This window comes from Heteronotia binoei, chromosome 3 (genome assembly GCF_032191835.1).
Source record: "Heteronotia binoei isolate CCM8104 ecotype False Entrance Well chromosome 3, APGP_CSIRO_Hbin_v1, whole genome shotgun sequence".
NCBI lineage: Eukaryota > Metazoa > Chordata > Lepidosauria > Squamata > Gekkonidae > Heteronotia > Heteronotia binoei.
This window is the reverse complement of record NC_083225.1, coordinates 96329429-96349572: the sequence shown is the minus strand read 5'-3', so window position 1 is coordinate 96349572 and position 20144 is coordinate 96329429. Positions and strand designations below refer to the sequence as shown.

General features: G+C 39.8%; 1 protein-coding gene across 3 annotated transcripts; it reads left to right on the top strand.

Moving 5' to 3' along the window:
- Positions 1-966: 966 nt before the first annotated feature.
- Positions 967-18940, top strand: ETS2 (ETS proto-oncogene 2, transcription factor). 3 transcript variants are annotated; one of them, XM_060234252.1, is made up of 10 exons: positions 967-1291; positions 5768-5839; positions 8873-8993; positions 10121-10240; positions 11112-11312; positions 12172-12255; positions 14654-14887; positions 15513-15783; positions 16378-16492; positions 17422-18940. In XM_060234252.1, the coding sequence occupies exons 2-10, from the start codon at positions 5768-5770 to the stop codon at positions 17635-17637; spliced, it is 1434 nt and encodes a 477-aa protein (XP_060090235.1). In that variant the 5' UTR covers positions 967-1291; the 3' UTR covers positions 17638-18940. The 3 variants fall into 3 exon arrangements, with proteins under 3 accessions (XP_060090235.1, XP_060090236.1, XP_060090234.1); XM_060234253.1 differs by lacking the exon at positions 967-1291 and adding an exon at positions 1423-1477 and having other exon boundaries at positions 15513-15779; positions 16374-16492; XM_060234251.1 differs by lacking the exon at positions 967-1291 and adding an exon at positions 1423-1477.
- Positions 18941-20144: the final 1204 nt, after the last annotated feature.

Genomic DNA, 20144 nt, shown 5'->3' with positions numbered 1-20144 from the left:
GTTGTGGCTCCACAACTATGGAACCAGCTTCCGGAAGATATGCAGGCCCTGCGGGATTTTGAACAGTTCCGCAGGGCCTGTAAGACCATCCTTTTTTGGATGGCCTACACCGACTAAAGAGAGAGACTGCTAAGTAAACTTACCATCTATTGTAATAGCACCCGCATATTAATTTTATCAATTTTAGAATTTTAATTAAATTGTTAAATTAGTCTTTGTTTTAAATATTTAATGTATTGATTTATGTTGTTAGCCGCCCTGAGCCTGCTCCGGCGGGGAGGGCGGGATATAAATAAAATGATGATGATGCCATGTCAGAATAGGCTGTGCCACTGGGTCCACCAGTGTGCCACAGAAGTAACTTCCTGATAATGTAGTAAGGCAAATGCAAGAAGTGTAATTTTTATTTGAACAACCCGAGTGTGATTCTGGAGCTTTTGTGTTGGACTGGACCTGATGTACCTTTCCCACAGATAAATACGCCTCAGTTCTATAATTTGTAAAGTTATATTCAAGAATGTAAAAATATAGAAGAAACTCTTAAGTGATAGGTCTCTCTTAAATGACTCAGGTAACTGTTGCTCTGCTTTGTTTTGCAAAGCATTTTCTCTTGGAGCCCACAGGCCTTCCACTAAGGAAGCCAGCAAGAAAACAGCCGCAGAGGGGCACAACCACGAAGGCTGATGCTTCAATATAACTCCATTCGTCTTTATGGGGCCACAGGCCCCCTTTTGATTTTAGCCAAAGAGAAGGCAAGAGACCCCCTCAGACTGCCCACCCCGCTGGCGGGGGGGGGAGGGGGCAGAAGCGAAAGAAGCAAGCGGGCTCCTCTTTCCTCTAAAGAACGACACACAACAGTAGCAGCAAAACGCAGCAGCCACCAGCACTTGCTCTTTCTCGGAGGGAGGAGGAGGCTACACTGGGCCGGGACTGAAAGCGGCGAGTCCCGCCCCCCTCCCTCGCTCATCCAGTAAAGAGCCTGGCGTGCTTAGTTCGAGCCGGCATTACGCGTTCCCTTCAGGGCCACCCGCAGCTGCCACCGTGAGCTCCGTCACAAACGGGCTCCTTCCTGCGCGCCCTCGGACATTGCCTACGCTCTTTCGCGCCCTCCCGGCCTCATCTAGTTGCCTGCGTTTCTCTTCGTCTTCTGGAGCCATCGTGGGATAACGTCGTGTTGTGTAGGGTGTGCCTTCGGCTGCCGCGCAAGGATATTTTGGGGGAGCAGCACCTTTTGGACATCGGATTACCGCTGAAGAGGACGCTTCTTGAAATTTCGCTTGGGGGGCTCCAGGTGAGAGACCTTGAAGGACTGGAAAGGGGGCGGCTGTGTCTGCTGGGGAGGAGGGCGAGTCATGGGCGGAGCAGAATGAGCCTCTGCTCGAGAGGTGAACGCGCGTCTCGTGACTGGCGGTGGGAAGGTGGCCGCGGCTGTCTTTGGGCAGACTTGCCGAGAAAGTTGGCGCCAGCCACTAGGCAGGTGGGCGAGACGAGAGAGCATTTAAGGACACACACAAGATTGTCCCTCAGGCTTCTCTTCTATTATAAATGGGTATCCGAGCTTCCTGGCCAGGGTTTGAGCCACATTTGTCGTCCTGGAGAAGCTGAGCGCTAGGGGCTCTTCTCAGTGTGGGGCTGAAGCACATCTGGCAAGTCAAGATGTGTGCTTATCAGGAGATCCACACCGCAATGCTCTTGTTTCTTGAGACGTTGCCTGCTGTCGTATGAGTGTATAGCGTAATCTTAGCGAGCATCGAAGTGGTCGTTTATTTGTCTGGAAAGTAATCGGTCTCAGCTTTTCCGTAAGAGCTTTTGGAGTATTCACAGGTGGACTCTTGGGATTTCGGCCATTGATGTTATCTGAAAAATCTGAACGGCGGGGGGGAGAGAGAATGAAGAATAAATGCATTGCGGACAAAGACAGGAATCTGTTTTTGACCAGTTGTTTCCTATTTTATTAAAGGGATTTAGACTTTTTAAAAAGAGGTCCATGAAAAGGGACTCGAATGTATACATTACAATTTGAATAACTGGATGTCATTTTCATACAACAGACTTGAGATGAATGATACAATTTTCTCTTGTGTCTAACGTTTTCCACATTTATTTTCTTAGTCTAGTTATAGGATAGCTCATTTGTCAATTTGTAAAATATTTGAAGTTCTTATCCCCCTCCCAAAACACTTCTGATCGCATTACATTTGTAGTATGATCACATTGAAATGAAATTATGATTTATTATTGGATAGTCAAATCTGATAGACTCCAAAGGTAAATAAAAAGGCTTGTGGCACTTTAAAAATGAACTGTAGACTGTACTTGTTAATATTTAAGGTGCCACAAGATTTCATAGAAACTAATAGCATCTAAGCATTATTCGTATTGATGGCTATGAGGAAGTTAATATTTGTAGATTAATTGTATCTGGGGTCACCCACACACATTTGTATTTCAGAAGATAATCTGCTGGTTGACCATTTTTAGTAAGATAAATAGCAGCCTCTGATATTTGGTGGAGGAGTCTTGTCATGAGGTCCAGTTTTATGCAGCTGTTGACATCTGTGAACCTAAAATAACTCCTATTTACCAGTGGGCATTATTATTATGTAACATGTGAAAGAATGTTAATATTTTCCCCTTATCAATGTCTTGTTTTTGAACAGAAAGTAGGTAGGTATTACATATATAAGGGTGGCCATGCATATTCTTACTGATGACCTTCAGGAGACGTATTACATAGTCTTCACAATGAGGATTTCTGAAACTTACCTGTAGAGCAAGCAAATACATGTATATAAGTAATGACTACGTGGGCGTTAAATGGTCAGTAATTTTATTTATTTTGGATTCACTGAAAGAAGTCCTAGCCAATTGTTTAATCAGTGATTCTTAATATTCTGCACTGTTTATAGAAGATAGATCTTGATATTTCTGGGTTGTTTGCCCACAGGGAAATATTCACAATTGAAAATAGAGATTGTTATATCAATTCAGTTATGGCTAGCTGCTAAAACTCAGAAAGATCAACAGTTCCTTTAGACTTCCATGGTCAAACACAATTCTTTGGGGGGGGGGGGAATTGTCTTGAGGCTTACATATGTTTTTTTAAACTCAGTTCCCTTAAAAATACTGGTACCGTAGGATTGGGATGAGAGTGCCAGGTATGTGTTTGAAAACATCTACCAGATGTGTGTGTATACACACATATCACAACTTATTTACCAGCTCTTTTCTGCTTGGATAGTGCAATATGTCACCTTGACTTTTAATGTCTTTATTTTACTGCTATTCTATATTTTCAGTCATTTAGGGTCCTGTATGCAGGGACAATTAACAATTATACTAAGCTAAAATGTATTGCAAACTGTATTGTTAAGGATTTGAAAGAATCTACTATGGCAAGGCATGGGAGAAAAAAGTTAGGTTATTTCACTTTTAACTATGTACTTTTGTCTTTTAAAATGTATCATTTTAAAACTACAATAAAATGAAGTGCAATTTAATATCCTTGGAAGCTGGTAACTAAGGCTTTCTTTTAAAAATAGCATTTACAAATAGACATGCATTTCTAGATGTTGTTCAGAAATATTTGACCAAACTTGAAGAGTTAAACCCACGTCATGCCAAGGAAGTCCGATAAAGCAATCATGTTCATTGTGACTCTGTCACTCTGACAAACTGAACTCCCCATAAGCCAGCTTTATAGCCTTTGAGCCTTGCTTATTGACTAAGTGTAGCCAAGTTTTATCACAATTTCATCAAACATAGTTTTAACAGAATTACAGTGCAATCCTAGAGTTACACCCTTCTAAGCCCATTAACTTCAATTGAGTTAGAAGGGTACAACTTCTTTTAGGATTGCATTATCAGTTAGAAACCCACATTAGCGGTCCAAATATTATGCATTATAATTTTTTCCCCATTATAATAGAGTCTACTCTTGGTCGCCTTGACCACTATTCTTTAAAATTGCATTGACAACATACTTGCTGCCGGATACAAGCAATCTAAGCAAATTCCATGGGCCCAACCCTTAACTCTTACTACAGTTGATGTTTGGGATGGGAAGATCATGAATGTACCTTGCTAAAGACTCATAAAATCTGCAGATGGGTCCTTTTTTATGGCAGATGTTTTAAACAAGTGGTAAAGATCCCGAGCATATTTGTATAGAACCAAGAACATTTAAAAACAGTGATATACATTAACAAATGTATTAATTTGGGGTGGGATGCTGGTTACAGTTGTTTAATTGGTCTCTTAAATAATAATGTTATAATTTAGAATGCCTGATTAAAACAAATTCCAAGCTATTTGCTTCTTACATTTGCTCCATTATACTGTGTACCCACTATAATGTGCCCAAAGTGAGGCACATTTTAAGGATTGAGTATTATTATTATTATTATTATTATTATTATTATTATTGATTGCATTTGTGCTAGTGCTAGGCTCAGGGCGATGTACAACAGTAAAAACACACATATATAAAATCAATTACATTAAAATTTACAGACCCTGATGGCATCTGTAAAGTGCTCTTAGTTATTACATCACATCAGGGGTGGGGGGATCCCCCCAAGAGGGGGTGGAGAGAAGAAGGTTCCAGCACGGCAACTGTTGCTGGCCTTATACAAAGGCTTGGCAGAGCAGTAATGTAATAGTATTGAAAAAATGTGTTTCTGTTTGATCTACATGCATTCTAATTTGAAATTATTGTTAAGGAGTTACTGGAAATATAGCTTTAGCATTGCATATGTATTCAGTTGCCTGTGATGACTCTGTATTAGATTTGGCTGCCAGTATAATTTTGAATTATTTATTTTAATATGCATATTTCAGTCAGTGGGAATAATATACTTTCTGTAGACACTGTTGATATAAATGCAAGAGGGCCGCCCTGTGCTTCTTCAAAAACAGACTGAATATGAAGTGGAGCAAAAATAAAATTGTTTATAAAAATCAATATAAAGATGTGATATTTTTAAAAAATTCACTACGTGAATAGAAAACATTAAATTGAGGTGAGCAGCCTTGCCAACTGTTGCTGCAGTTGTTTAAACTGAAGTGGAAAGTCATATGCCATGGATTCAAGGGTATATAAAAAGTGCACTGGATACATCCCCATCATTGAACCGCCTAGTGTTCAGTGGGTGCAGATGGTATGGATGAGAGGAACCATCCTCTTCTGTACATATCTGAAAAAGTTACAGAACTCTCTGGAGAGATTGTGTAAACTGTCTTTGTCTAGCAGGTAATCTGTAAACAGCTTGGGTGTTCAGTGTGTTTTCATAGCTGAGTGGGAATTTTAATCTGGATTTCTGTACATCACAGGGATTTCTTCTCTTGTAGTCCTGTTAACTTTAAACATAGCAATTTCTCTGAGCTACATAAGGCCTTAGCAAGTCCAGTGCAGTTTTTGTTAATTTTAGATTTTTTTAAAAAAAATTTTGCAGTTTGAACAACAGACCCGAATACCATCTCACATAGTAATTGTGAAACTCTGCACTTTGAAAAGGAGGGTTCTCAGAGGTTTGGGGGAGGGGCATCCACAAGTAGATGTGTATTGCTCTGGATCTAGGCTCTTGGTGTTGTAGTTATACATGAAAGATCTGAATTTGCCTCATCTAGATTGTATCATTAATGAAAAATGAATGAGTTCAGTAATATTCATGTATGACGTTTTTGTGTGTGGGAATAAATGTTTGATCATAAACAGAGGACTGTTTTTGTTTCGTTCAGTAAACACATTTTCTGTTTCCATTTTTAGATGAGTGACTTTGGAATCAAGAACATGGATCAGGTAGCACCTGTATGCAGTATGTACAGAGGTTTGCTCAAGGTGAGTCCTGAAAAACAGATTATTGGGGAGGGGGTGTTGTAACAGGCAATTTAATCTCTACTCAGGGCATATATCTTGCACAAATTAGCATAAAACTCTGGACATTCAGCTACAACTGAAAATAACTTTTCTCAGTTCTACTGAAATGAAGCCACTGAATTCAGAGGAAACCAAGTATAAATATATTTATATTACTACTTTTAATATGTTCTATTAAATATTAGAAATGAAATAATGAAATGGTTGTAATTTTAATTTGCTCTGCAAAATTAAAAGCCAAATACTGGTTGGTCATCTTTGAGATAAAGTTGTAAAAGTGTGAAAATACTATTAGATAATCAAAGTAAGATTAATACAATAATTGCTAGTAGTGTTTTGGCATATTGTTGATATTTACAGAAATATTAGAATGTAGTTTAAAAATCTGAACATCTGAGAAATTATATTGTCTGTTTTGACATCAGTTTAACAAATCATCTTTTTTAGGGGCAGGTGTATTAGAGTGTTGCAGCAAGATTGCAAGAGTAACCATGTTAGTCTGTTGTAGCAGAATAAATCAAAAATCCAGTGGCACCTTAGAGTAACAACACTTATTTAAGTCACAAAAGCTCATATAGAGAAATATATATTGTTAGTCTAGGTCCTATTGGACTTTTGTTTCATAGTGAAGGCATGAATGCATGAAACTGCTTTATACTGAATCAGACCATCAGTACTCAGGCAGGCAGCCACTTTCCAGGGTCTCAGGCAGAGGTCTTTCATATCACTTACTACCTCAGCCTTTTAACTGGAGATGCCAGGGATTGAACCTGGGACCTTCTACATTCAAAGCAGATGCTTATCATTGAACTACAACCCCTCCCTTAATGTGGTAAGATCAGTGGTCTAATCTAAAACTTCTGTTTCGGGAGAAGCTTTGAAAGCCTTTTCTACAATAAATTCGTTATTTTTTGAGGTATAATTAGATACCTTTTGGGAATTTTATAAATCAAGGAGTCTAGTTTTTGCCAAACATTTTGCTAGACTCCTTTCATAGCAATCTGTGGCTGTTCCACTGCAAAAACCGGATTTACTTCTGAGCAGGATTGTTCCAACAGTCGCTTAAATATCTTTTAAATATTTATTGATTGCTTGTTGTCACAAGAAGTTAATTAAGCCATCTTTTAAAGTTCTCTTTTGTTCATATTGCTTGAAATGCAAGTTCTTAGAGAACTCTTGATAGAATAACTTACAGAAATTAAGTAATATATGTCTTAGTTGTGTAATAAATTGTGAAGGGGTTGTTTCTACGTTTTTATAACATAAATAATAAGTATCTTATGGCAGATGCTTATTGGCTGGGGCTGTCTTCTCCATTAGAAGACCAGGCACAAAGCATGTTAGTACAGTGGTTGATTCACATCACCCTGTAGGGAACAGTTTCACCTTCAGGATTTGTGTACTATTTCTGACTGCTATGGCATGGGGGGGCGGGGAACCTTATTTCATGGAACATTTATGGTTCATGTGACTTATTCAATGTATGGCTTTAAATACACTCACTGTTCTGTTTAGCTTCATGTTTAAGAAATGCAGAATAATGTTTGCAGTACAGCATGCCTTTTACTCACTCTTTGGCGACTACATTTATTCCAATGACTCAGTATGAGGGTCACTTATTTACACAAAACACAGGAGTTTCTAGATTATGTTGAAAGTGCTTGGCCTTTCCCCCAGGTATTGGTGATGACTCATATTTTATCTGTTAACAGAGAAAGAATTTGTTGTTAGAAGGCCTGGCAGCTGGCTTATTATTAACCATTTTACTTATACAACGAAGAGCTCAACTGATTTCCTCAAACTGAATTTTCTTAGTGGCATAATGTGTACATGAATGGTTTCTTTGTTGAAGTCTAAATTGCTTCGACGTTCTGATAGCCAGCACTTCAAAAAGACCAGTAGCAAACGTCTAGCCTACCAGTGCAAGCCTAAACATGTATATTTGGAAGTAAATCCTATTGATTTTAATGGTACTTACACCCTAGTAAATGTGTTTAGGATTGCAGTTTAAGAGTGTAGCATACTTTTTATGTATGATGTTAAAAGTAGTTCATTTGCAAATTTGCCAAAATTGTTACAAAAACTTCTTCAGATTATGATTTGAGATAGTAAATAAAAGGGGAGAATAATTTGTATGTAAGAAAAAAGAGAAGTAACAGAATCAGAACTGAGGAAGTGTGGTAGATTTCATCATATTATTTGTGGAACTGTGTCTTCAAATCTTAGCAAACTATCCAGTTACAATTAATATGAAAGAACATTTCACTAGGTTTCTTTTGTTGTTGTTAAACTGGAATACAACTGTAATCTTTCTGGCTTCCTACTATTGTCTCAAAAGTAATAATGCTCTGTCATCCTGTACAGGAGAGTGGGGGAGGAGAGCTGTGTCTAATTCACTTTATCAAATAGGTTTTTATACACATTAGGCACAAGTATGATATAAATGTTTGTATGCTCTATAGTGTTGTGGAGTGGATTTTTGGTAGAGTTATACTAGTATTTGGTTTTGCTTCTTGGGAATCTACTGAAGGAGAAAAATAACTACAGAAACATGTATTCAGGCATTACCTTGCCTTTTGAGCGTACAATTAACATCTTGTTCAGATTCCATTGAATATGAATAATATTTGAATGTCAAACTATGGTTTCTTACAGCTTCCCTAGTCCCTTCCTCCCCACCCCCTAAGATAACATTATATATTGTAAGCATTAAAATGATAATTGTATCCAGTTGTTTGTCTGCCTTCTGGAAGAGAAAACATATAGAATTCCTTAGAATAAAAATGTTAAAAGAGTCCTACAACAATTATTAATATTGGTCTTCTACACCAGTTTCAGAACATGATAGAAGTAAGACACCTCCTTGGTTAACTTACTTCTTTGGACATGAGGATTTGATTAATAATATCACACTTACTTTGTCAGAGCATCTTAGCAATATTGTGGAAGAAAGAGCATGCCTACTTGAAACCTTTTCTCAAACTTATTTTTCAGCGGCAACCTGCATTTGATAACTTCGAAGGTGCAAACTCTTTGTTTACTGGATATTTTCCCTCATTAAATGAAGATCAGACACTCCAGGAAGTACCAACAGGCCTCGATTCTATTTCTTATGGTAAATGCCAGTCTTATAATTGTAGCAGTTTTATCTTTCATTTTACAGAATTAAACCCTAACAAGGTTGAGATATCTTACTGCCTTGATGAGAAATTCTCCAGAAGATGTCATTCACAGGGTTCTGTACTTCATGAACAGGGCAGTTTCAGAGGAGTTGCTGATTGGGTTCAACTCTTATTCATTGCAGAGGGGTTTATGCAGTAACTCCTTGATGAACAGCGCACAAATGATATTTGCTACTATTGTAGTATTCCTAAAATCTAGAAGTATGCAATCAGATTTGCATCTTGTTATTCTGTATTCATGGTTCTCTGTTAGGAAGTTGTTTGGTGTGCACAAAATAATGCTGCCTCACTGGTTGTTGACTCTTTGCATTGAAATTTATGAGGAAGCCATTCCAAGCCAACAAGCTATGTGAGTGCTGAGGGGAAATTAAAAAGGTAGCAGAATGGGAAGAGAGAAAGGTGGGGTAGAGCTGCAGAATATATACTGTGTTGCAGTGTTTTAAGAATTCAGGAACTCAGTGAAGCAGCTAGAAAGGACAGTGTTAATCCTTAGCCAAAAGTGAAGAAGCTTGTCAGAGGCATCTTTCGCTACACACTCAATTTTTGCAGTTGACATTGGTCTTGTCAGCCACCAGCGAGCCTGCAGCAGACGTGGACTATTGCACCCTTCTTAAATCTTCGTTCGCGAAGCCAAGCCGAGAGAGAGACATATATTGTGAGGCTTACCATAAGCCTGGAAGTGCAAGGAAGCTGAGGATTGCATCTTTGAATTCTGCTTAGAGGCAGAAATGGATGCTAGCGGCAGACTGACTGAAGAAATAAACCATAATTTATTGTGGTGTCTGAATGGAACTTGAATGCAAAATAATTGCCTGCTTTTCAGTCACTTCTCCTTTCAGATATCATTTTTGAAGCTATACCATTAACTGCTTCTGTAAATATGCCAGTATGGCTTATTAAAGTATGGATAGGTTTGATCTAAACTGCCTTTGTTTAGTTTGACTCATTTGTTGCTAGGCTATTATTTCTTTCCTCCTTTGCTTTTTCTACAAGTATTGGAGCAGAATTTCTCCCTTGCCTCTTTCATTTTCCAAAACATTGCAACTTTTCTGCTTTTCAGAATCAAATGGCTGTGAATTACCACTCTTAACCCCATGCAGTAAGGCTGTGATGAGTCAAGCCTTAAAAGCAACTTTCAGTGGCTTCATCAAGGAACAGCGCAGGCTGGGCATTCCAAATAGTAAGTGACACAATGAGAGACTCAAACTCTTGTGGGGAAGGGAGATTCCCTGATGTACCCACTGGCCCTACTCTTTGTATCTTTCCAGCCCTTTTTCCAATTTCTGTCCCCATCACTTTCTTCTCTTTCACCTAGATATTTTTTGTTTTCTTTCCCCCACCCTCTCTCGATTGCTTTTTCTACTTTCCCTCCCCAACACTGCTTTTTTTGCAAGGTTTTGTGATAGCTCAGTAAACACCCTCCATTTGCGGGGGGTAACCCCCACCTTCAATAATTTGTGTTACATTTTTTTATTATGGATTGACTCAGTCAAGGAAGCCACAGCCCTCAGATTGCAAGACGTAAGCAAGGCTGTTAATTACTTTACATTTCTATCCTGCCCTTCCTGAAAACGGGCTCAGAGTGGGTCATATCAATAAAACAATTACATAATTTTTAGCTAAAAACAACCAAACAATCAGTTTCCAAGGTAACAATTTCAAATGACGGCCAAATCAAAAACCCTGACTGACAAAAGACAAATGGCAGTAGTCAGGATCAATTCCTGCTCTTAGTAGAGTTCACAAATGGACTTGCATGTGGCAGAGAGGTCCATCAATGATGTCTGCTGCCTCAACTAAAGGCCTGGTGGAACAACTCTATTTTACAGGCCCTGCAGAATTGCAACAGGCTCCACAGGGCCCAGATTTCCAATGGGAGCTGGTTCCACCATAGGCATAAGTTGAATTTAGGAAGTTCTTCCTAGTACAAGAATGTTTGAATGACTATGGCAATAAATAGGATAAGAGCCAGTAAACTTGAACTGTATCCTCTGGCTGAAATATAAGGGTTTTTTTACTACCTTCTCATGATGTTTGTTATGCTCTCATAGATCCATGGTTATGGACTCAGCAGCAGGTGTCTCAGTGGCTTCTTTGGGCTGCCAATGAATTTAGTTTGGCAAATATGAACTTTGAGAGGTTTGCTATGAACGGGCAGGAGTTGTGCAACTTGGGAAAAGAACACTTTTTGGAACTTGCACCTGATTATGTGGGTGACATTCTGTGGGAACATCTGGACCAGATGATAAAAGGTAAATGAGACAGATCAAAATAATGTCAATATTTCTGATGCAGATAGGGAGGGAAAGAATAAATCTGTAGAAATTGTGACAAAATTTGGAATACCTGTTACAATATAATATAATTTTTTATGTTACCCCCAAAATACTAGATTTAAGAGCCCCATGGTGCAGAGTGGTAAAGCTGCAGTACTGCAGTCGAACCTTCTGCTCATGACCTGAGTTCGATCCCAGCGAAAGCTGGTTCAGGTAGCCGGTTCCAGGTTGGCTCAGCCTTCCATCCTTCCAAGGTCGGTAAAATGAGTACCCAGCTTGCTGGGGGGGGGGGGGGGAAGTGTAGATGACGAGGGAAGGCAATGGCAAGCCACCCTGTAAAAAGTCTGCCGTGAAAACGTTGTGAAAGCAGCATCACCCCAGAATCGAAAACGACTGGTGCTTGCACAGGGGACTACCTTTACCTTTAAAAATACTAGGCTTTAGCTGACTTTGCTTCTGGTACAGTCTCATATCTTTTATACAAATTAATTCCTCTATACTGTGGAAATTCCATTTTCTTTTGGCTTCTAGGAAACTGTTCACATACATACACATCTTCATAAAAAAAGTGAGCTAAGCATTGTTAGCCACACTTAATTCCCGTCCATTGAAATCAATGGCACATCAAAGAAACCCAACTGTGATTGAATGATTTAATTATGTTCCAAGTCTTGGTTACCCTGTTTACAATTCTGTCAGTCTGCAAAGACTGGACAAAGCATAATTCTATGAAAACCTCTTGTATTTCTGTGAAATAGGTCACATGAAATCTTTAATGCATCAAGCAAAGTCACCTGCCCAAATGTACAAAAATAAATGCTTGTCCTGTTTACAGATCATCAAGAGAAACCTCAGGATCAGTATTTGGAAAACTCTCATTTCACTTCATCTCCTCACTGGGTCAACAACAATTCATTGGGTAAGTTATGTTAATTAGTGAAAAGTAGAGATACTGGATTGAAATGAAAGAAGCACAAGTGGGAAGAAAATAGCCACTAGCACTGTTCTGCAAAACACATCTACAAGAGTTTGAACAGTGTGTTAGTAGCAAAGTTCTATAGTAGTTTTCATGCTGCTTCAAACTCTTCCACAAGTGGAGGAATGTTTTTTACTTTGTTTCATCACACAACACTGTAGTGTAAAGAATAAAACAGCTTTTGTGTGAGAGGTATCTTTCACCTATGGAAAAGCACCTTTGAATTCAAGTAATTGAATTTCCTTTGGATAACACTGGATTCTTATTTCATAACTATGTTGTACAGAAAACATATATAGGGCTATCTATATTCTATGCCAAAGCAAAATACAAATTTTCTGTTGAAAGTGCCTTTTTTATGTGATACGTTCCGTGTTTTTGAGTTGGGTTTACTCAGTCAGGGTTATCAAACAATGTAGCATATATATATATATCTCCTTAGTTGCATACGTTTTATTCATGTGTTGGTTAGAACGTAAGAAAGAATTAGTTATATTTGTCTGTATTATTTTTTTTTCCAGTCAGTGATCAAATTTGGGTACATCTAATATTAAAGCAACCAGTAAAGAAACCTAGTTGTAGTCAGGCCCAGTGCTGTGTCTTCTGCACCCCAGGCCAAGTTCTGTGCCCCCCTCCCCCTCCTGTGTCTTCTCGTGCACACGCAAAGCGTGTGTGACCCGATGACGTCACCAGAAGTGACGTCTTGGACTGCACATGCTTCTCATGAGAGCTCAACCGGCCCTCCTGCTTCAAAGAGGAGAGCTGGGTCTGGCCTCTTTGAAGCAAGAGAGGGCCGGCTCAACGCGGTATGCAAGCCCTCCCCCCCTGCTCAGCCCCCACCCTTGGTTTTCCCCACCCCAATCAAAGCAAGAAGCCTGAGCAGGGCGGGGAAAGCCGAGGCTTGAGTATTGCACAAGCCCTCCCCCCGTCGATGAGGCTTCATAGCCTGATCGGGGCGGGGAAGGCTGAGGCTTGCGTATTGCTCCCCTAGAGCGTGGTACGCAAGCCCCCCCCCCCCCCGCTCAGCCACCCCTCAGCTTTTCCCGCCCCAATGAGGCTTCTTAGCCTGATCAGGGCAGGGAAGGCCGAGGCTTGCGTATCGCACTCCTAGAGTGCGTTAGGCAAGCCTTCCGTCCCCACTCAGCCTCCCTTCCACTTTCCCCACCCGATGAGGCTTCTTAGCCTGATCAGGGTGGGGAAAGCCGAGGCTTGTGTATCGTGCTCCTAGAGCGTGGTAGACAAGCCCTCTCCCCCCCCCCCACTCAGCCTCCCCTCTGCTTTCCCAGCCCCAATGAAACTTCTTAGCCTGATCGGGGCGGGGAAAGTCGGGATGGGGAAAGCCGAGGCTTGCTTATTGCTTTCCTAGAGTGCGGTACGCAAGCCCCCCCCCCCACTCAGCCCCCTCTTGGGTTTCCCTGCCCCAATGAGGCTTCTTAGCCTGATTGGGGTGGGGAAAGCCAAGGCTTGTGTATTGCCCTCCTAGAGCGCAATACGCAAGCCCTCCCCCCCACCCAGCCATCCATCAGCTTTCCCTGCCTGGATGAGGCTTCTTAGCCTGATGGGGCGGGGAAAGCCAAGGCTTGTGAGCTCTGGGCCTGGCTCCTCAGGGAGAGAGGGGGCGAGGGCACAGTGGTGCCCCCAAGCAGGGCGGCACCCTAGGCTGCCACCGACCCCACCTACTTCCATGCGCTGACTCTGGTTGTAGTGATGGATACTTCTTGTACATGGCTTTAAATTAGTGGTGAACTAAATGCAGAATCAACTTCAAGAGATGCTTTGAAACATGGAAATTACAACAAATTAGTATTTAATCCTCTTTAAACACATAATGCTCTTTCCGCCATAGATTCTAAACTTTAATATCAATATGCTCTACAAAAGAACAAGAAATAGCACTAGGTCACATTACTGTTTCATCTGGCTTACTTTTCTAAAAGTATAATTAAAACGCGTGTGGGTTATAAGGCCCATGGCATACAGACAGGGCCAGCCCTAGACTGTCAGGCACCCTAGGCAAGGCTAACTTCTGGCACTCCCCCTGTACTGATAGTGTCACCAAGTCACATGGGGGACATCCAGTTTGGCACCCCCAGAAGACCAGTGCCCTAGGCAATCGTTTAGTTTGCCTAGTGGCAGGGCTGGCCCTGCACACAGAAAATGATGAGCTTATGTGGGGACAAGTGAGAAGATCATAAATGTCAATAGAGTTTACTCCACTAAGCATAAGTTTTGACTGGATGTGTGTGTATGTTTCCATGTGTTTCTGTGGCAAATAAAAAGTACAGTTCTAATATCTGTGACAGAAACTAATTAAAAAAACCAATGTGCATTTGTTTTTCAGGAGGTAACATGGAACAGGCACAGTATTGTGCCCAAGTGCCCAGCTATTCTAAAACTCATAACTATCAAAAAACTGGCCTTCTGAGTGATTTAACTGTTGGATCAAATTTAGTTAACCCGGAACAAGAATTTCAGATGTTTCCTAAAGCACAGCTAGAAGCACTCAATGTGAACTACTGCTCTGCGAATCAGGACTTCACAAGAAACAATTTGAATTTAATGTTAGATAACACTGGTAAGATTTATACAACCTTTTTATATGTTAACACCTCTTTATAAGAATGTTATATCATAGAAAAATTCTGGTACTAAATACCAATAATGCAACAAAGTTGCTAACATATAATGAAGTTACAATACATATTCAAAATTGCAGGAGCCACTCCTTTTCCAGTTCTGCACCCCACTACGCTCCTGTTACACTTAGCCACAAAGCATTGATTTTAAATTTAGGAAAATAGAGAAGAATCTTTCATTAGGATTTCATTGGCCTTAAGTTTCATATATTATTGTCTGTAAAGCAGAAAATGTTCAAGTGTTCTAAAAATACTTGGATTTAAACTAGTATTAGTGACCACAGTTAGACTAAACTGCTTTAAAATGGATGAATTCTTGTAGCATACAGCCCCGGTAATGTGTTGTATTCATGATTTATATAAACTTGATTGTAAACTAATTAGTTTTATTAGCATGTGAAAATGGAGTGCAGGTAGAATTTTCATTTTCCCTGTGTGTCTTGTCGCTTTTTATTCTGAATATTTAACTTTCCTTAAAATCCAGTTTCCTATACTGTCAATAACATAAGGAAAAAACCTGAACAAAATCCTCCTTTACTTATGGGTCTTTTCCTCTCCTTTAAGATAAGCCTAGAGACAATCATGATTCAAGTGACAATGGCACAGAAACTTATGAAGGCTTAGATTCACTGCTACACTCTTGGAACAGCCAGTCTTCCTTAGTGGATGTTCAACGTGTGCCATCTTATGAGAGTTTTGAAGAAGACTGCAGTCAGTCGTTGTGTCTGAACAAACCTACAATGTCCTTTAAGGACTACATTCAGGAGAGGAGTGACCCTGTTGAACAGGGGAAACCAGTTATACCAGCAGCAATTCTAGCAGGGTTTACAGGCAAGTATTTACAATACTTACCCAATATTTTTTGCCCTTGAGTCTGTTTCCCCTTTCTTTCAACTGATTATGTAGTGTGCCCTGAGAGTGCATGTTCATGGGTAAACACTTACTGAATATTACTGAAATACAACCAGGTGGGGGTCCAAACATTGCAAATAAGGATTTATGTGTAAAATAAAAATCAAATGAAGAATTAAAACCAGTATGTTACATCCTTATCTGTGTGTATCAAATCTGCTCAACAAAAGTTTTCTGAAATTCTAAGTTCAAGTCAGATTCCATTCAGCTAGAGCAGATTTTAAAGCTAAACCCTACAGTGCATTTTGTGTGCATCAGTCTGGAGGGCTGCTTTAAAACTGCAGCTTTGACCTCTAAAATAATTAATTCAGATGTTGTAAGGAATTCCATTGTTCATTTTTTTCCATCCCTGATACTTCTAGTACCAGGTTTTCCTTTAACCAGAAACACTTTAAAATAAAAACATACTTTATAATAAATGAGTTCTCAGAGCTGGTTTCTTTTGCAAAGGAAGCTATTCATTATTGTGTATGTTCAAAATATTTTAATATCTCTTTATCTTGCTGTTGACAGGTAGTGGGCCTATACAACTGTGGCAGTTTCTTCTGGAGCTTCTAACTGACAAATCTTGTCAGTCATTCATTAGCTGGACTGGAGATGGATGGGAATTTAAACTAGCTGATCCAGATGAGGTTTGTGGTTCAGTTATTCTGCATGATTCCTATTCTGTGGGAGCATCTGATATCCTCTTCATGAGCTGTACTCTGTCCATTGATATAAGAAACCTAACGGTGTGTGAACAAAGCTGGACTGCAGTAGCACCTTTAAGACCAACAAAGTTTTATTCAGAATATAAGCTTTTATATGCATGCACACTTTGTCAAACGATGAAATGGGGTACAATGAGCAGTGTTACATATAGCTGGTGGGCAGTGGTTAATGTGTGATCATGGCTTCAGTTACATATTTTTTTCCTTCGGTGAACAATAATCTAGCTTGATGTAGTTTGTGTCCCCACCATTAACCAGGCATATGAAAACTATATTGTAGTATTTAAATAAATTACGGTATTCCTTAGGTTTAATGTAAGATTCATTGTGAAGACTTCTGAGGCAGGACAGGATCTTTAGAGACCCACAAGCTCTGTTGGGCATCAAGTGGTTGCTGGGCTTATATTCTGTATATAAAAATGTTTCAGGTTCATAGCTAAATCTCTTAGATTTCTCTTCAGATATAGTTTAATTTTAGTATGATGAAGTTTTATTTCTGAAGTACTTTAGAAGCCAGAAATGAAATCTTTTCCCTGGTCTTAGAAATGTCCCTAGTCTTAGGCCTCTATGCCCTGTTGTTGGCCTTCAAGAGGACCTGGCTGGCCACTGTATGAAACAGAATGCTGGACTAGATGGACCATTGGTCTGATCCAGCAGGGCTCTTCTTATGTTCTTATCTAGTTTTCAGAGATTGAACTTCCACATTTCAGTTTTGTTTATAGCTGGCATTAGTATATACATAAGTAAAGGTGCTTGAAGTTCATGGCACTTGGAACTCCATTGCAAACTACCTTTACAATTCACAGATTTTATGGTGTATTAATAACTAATTTTTCCTGCTTTGTCTTAAGGTTGCACGGCGGTGGGGCAGGAGGAAAAACAAGCCCAAAATGAATTATGAGAAGCTGAGCCGTGGCCTGCGCTATTATTATGACAAGAACATCATTCACAAGACTTCTGGGAAACGTTATGTATACCGTTTTGTATGTGACCTACAGAACCTGTTGGGATATACAGCGGAGGAGCTTCATGCCATGTTAGGAGTGCAGCCAGACACAGAAGACTGAACATTGCAATCTTGTGTTACTTTGACAAATCACGTGAGAACACGCAAACTGTGAATTGGGACCTCTACTGCAGTCACTGGTTTTATCTTCTGACTGTTTGGAGTCGTACAACTGTTACGGACCTTGAAGTGATTCTGAAATGAGGAGAAGTGGAAGGAAAGAGAAGTGGCCTTACTGCATTAAGCACAATTGCTTCAGCTCCTGCTGTATCATTTGCTTTGAGCAGCTTGGAGATCAGCACAGTTCCCAGCTGTCCTCTGAAGAGATTAAAGTTCTCCAGGGTGTAGTGGACTGGTTTTATCACACTGCCATGTAATTAGGGGTGTTGCCCATACCAAGGGCTGATAAGCCATCAGAATTTCTAGCTGAAAAGAAAAGAAAACCACCATCCTACAGAAGCAGCCTTACCGATGTTACTCGTGGGACATATATGATTAAGACAAAAGGCTAGATACCCTTTTTAAAAACAGGTAGTGAGATGACATTGCATTGGGCATTCTCTCAAATATATATTTTTGTTATTATTCAAAAACAAGTTGTGGAACCTTAAAACTTTTTGTCAAAGCCAGTGAAGCAATGGATCCCTTATAAAGAGGGAAAATCATACCATTTCAAATCATACCATTTCTGTATATTTGTGTGTGTGTTTGTGTATGTTGATATGAGTGTATGTGTGTGTATTATGTGTGTGAGTAGATATATATATATATATATATATAAGCACGTTCAAATGATACTCTGGCAATTGAATGCTCCTATTTAATAGATACTGTAATTTAAGCTAATATAAGCATCTGAAAGACGAAGAAAGTAAATGTTTCATTTTTGGAACAGCAGCACTTACAGCGTCCTGCAAGTATTCAATCTGCAGGTTAACTGTGGCTGACAAATTCCATGACACCCCTCCCCCCAGACTAATACTATGTTCTGGGGCAGTAAGATCCTCTTTAATTTATCCTCTGGCTAAGATTGAAAATGCCATCTAAAATATTTATTAATGGCATATCTATTTAATTTCTCTGCATGTTCTTTAAAAAAAACTCTATACATCCCCCCCCCCCCCCCCGCCCACCTTCATCCTCAGCAAAATATCTTGTTTAAAGTATGAATTCTATTTTTGGAAATAATTCTGACTTCTTTTAAGCAAACAAGGGAAAGATATGTAGCAGCTTTTTTTACTGCCAAAAATGTTCACTGAAAAAATGTAATTTGTAAAAAGCTTATTTTTTATCTGAGATTGACTGAAAATTCAAATGTACAGTGTGTTGTTTAAAATTAATTTTATTAAAACTTATTAAACGAATTGCACTTGTATTCACTTGCCTTATCTCCAAGTTAGTATTAAAGTATTTGTTGACACATCTTTAAGGTTCCAGTAGGTCATAGGATTTGGTCTTTTCATTCCAGTGCTGGTCAAGTTGAGTGTACCCACCTGGTGATTTCTTATGGGGATAGAGTACGTATGCTCACAGAAAACTCTGTTAGTTGAAAAATTTCAACCCATTAGTTTTGGCCCCAGAACGTAGGACCAGAACCAATGGGTTGAAATTAAATCAAAAGAGTTTCCGGCTCAACATTAGGAAGAACTTCCTGACTGTTAGAGCAGTTCTTCAGTGGAACAGGCTTCCTCGGGAGGTGGTGGGCTCTCCTTCCTTGGAGGTTTTTAAACAGAGGCTAGATGGCCATCTGACAGCAATGAAGATCCTGTGAATTTAGGGGGAGGTATTTGTGAGTTTCCTGTATTGTGCAGGGGGTTGGACTAGATGACCCTGGAGATCCCTTCCAACTCTGTGATTCTATGATAGGTAACACCTTTTCAGTAAAGGTAGCAGCTTCACCTATGATTACTGTGTTCAGATCTAGTTTATCCATAAAATTGAATTGGACAACTTATGCATGCATCAGAAGGATGTTCTGCTAAAAATTAATGAAAACATAACATGTTATATTAATGATGGAGCACTTCATTCATCATTAAATTGTAAAGAACTCCCTGAGAGGGGGGGACTTCATATAGTACTACAGTGGGACATATCTAACAGATAACCCCAAAGATGGGACATGCTACTTTTATGTAGTTATTGTAGAACAATTAGGGACCCACAGGAAATGTGTGGGGCGGGAGCATTTCTCTGCCCTTTGTTTCCTCTCCTTACTTTTCTGCCTCTCATTTTCCATCCTGTCACCGCCATCTCTTACTCTGTGCCCTATACCTATCACTCTCTCTGTCCCCTACCCCATAATTTTCTGTCACCTGCCCATCACTGTGCCCCATCCCCAATCACTTTTCTTTTCTCTTTGCCCCCAACTCAGCATTTTCTCTTTGTGCCCCTCTACCCCAGGACTTTTCTCTTTTACCCCCAGAGGCTTCCCCCTGCATAGCCACTTTTGGCAGCTCATCAGGGTGAACCAGGAGAGTCTTCTTCACCCCTTTCCACCACTCTTTATGGCTCACCTGGAGAAGCTCCAAGTGAGCCATCAGTCTCCGCTCCCCTGCAGCTCACTCA

What these genes read in the sequence shown, in the direction of transcription:
- ETS2 (XM_060234252.1), top strand. Translation starts at nt 5,768, where the DNA reads ATGAGTGACTTTGGAATCAAGAACATGGATCAGGTAGCACCTGTATGC. An exon ending in CTAGCAGGGTTTACAGGCAA is followed by an intron (nt 15,784 to 16,377) that starts GTATTTACAATA and finishes GTTGACAGGTAG; the next exon opens with TGGGCCTATACAACTGTGGC. An exon ending in AACTAGCTGATCCAGATGAG is followed by an intron (nt 16,493 to 17,421) that starts GTTTGTGGTTCA and finishes CTTTGTCTTAAG; the next exon opens with GTTGCACGGCGGTGGGGCAG.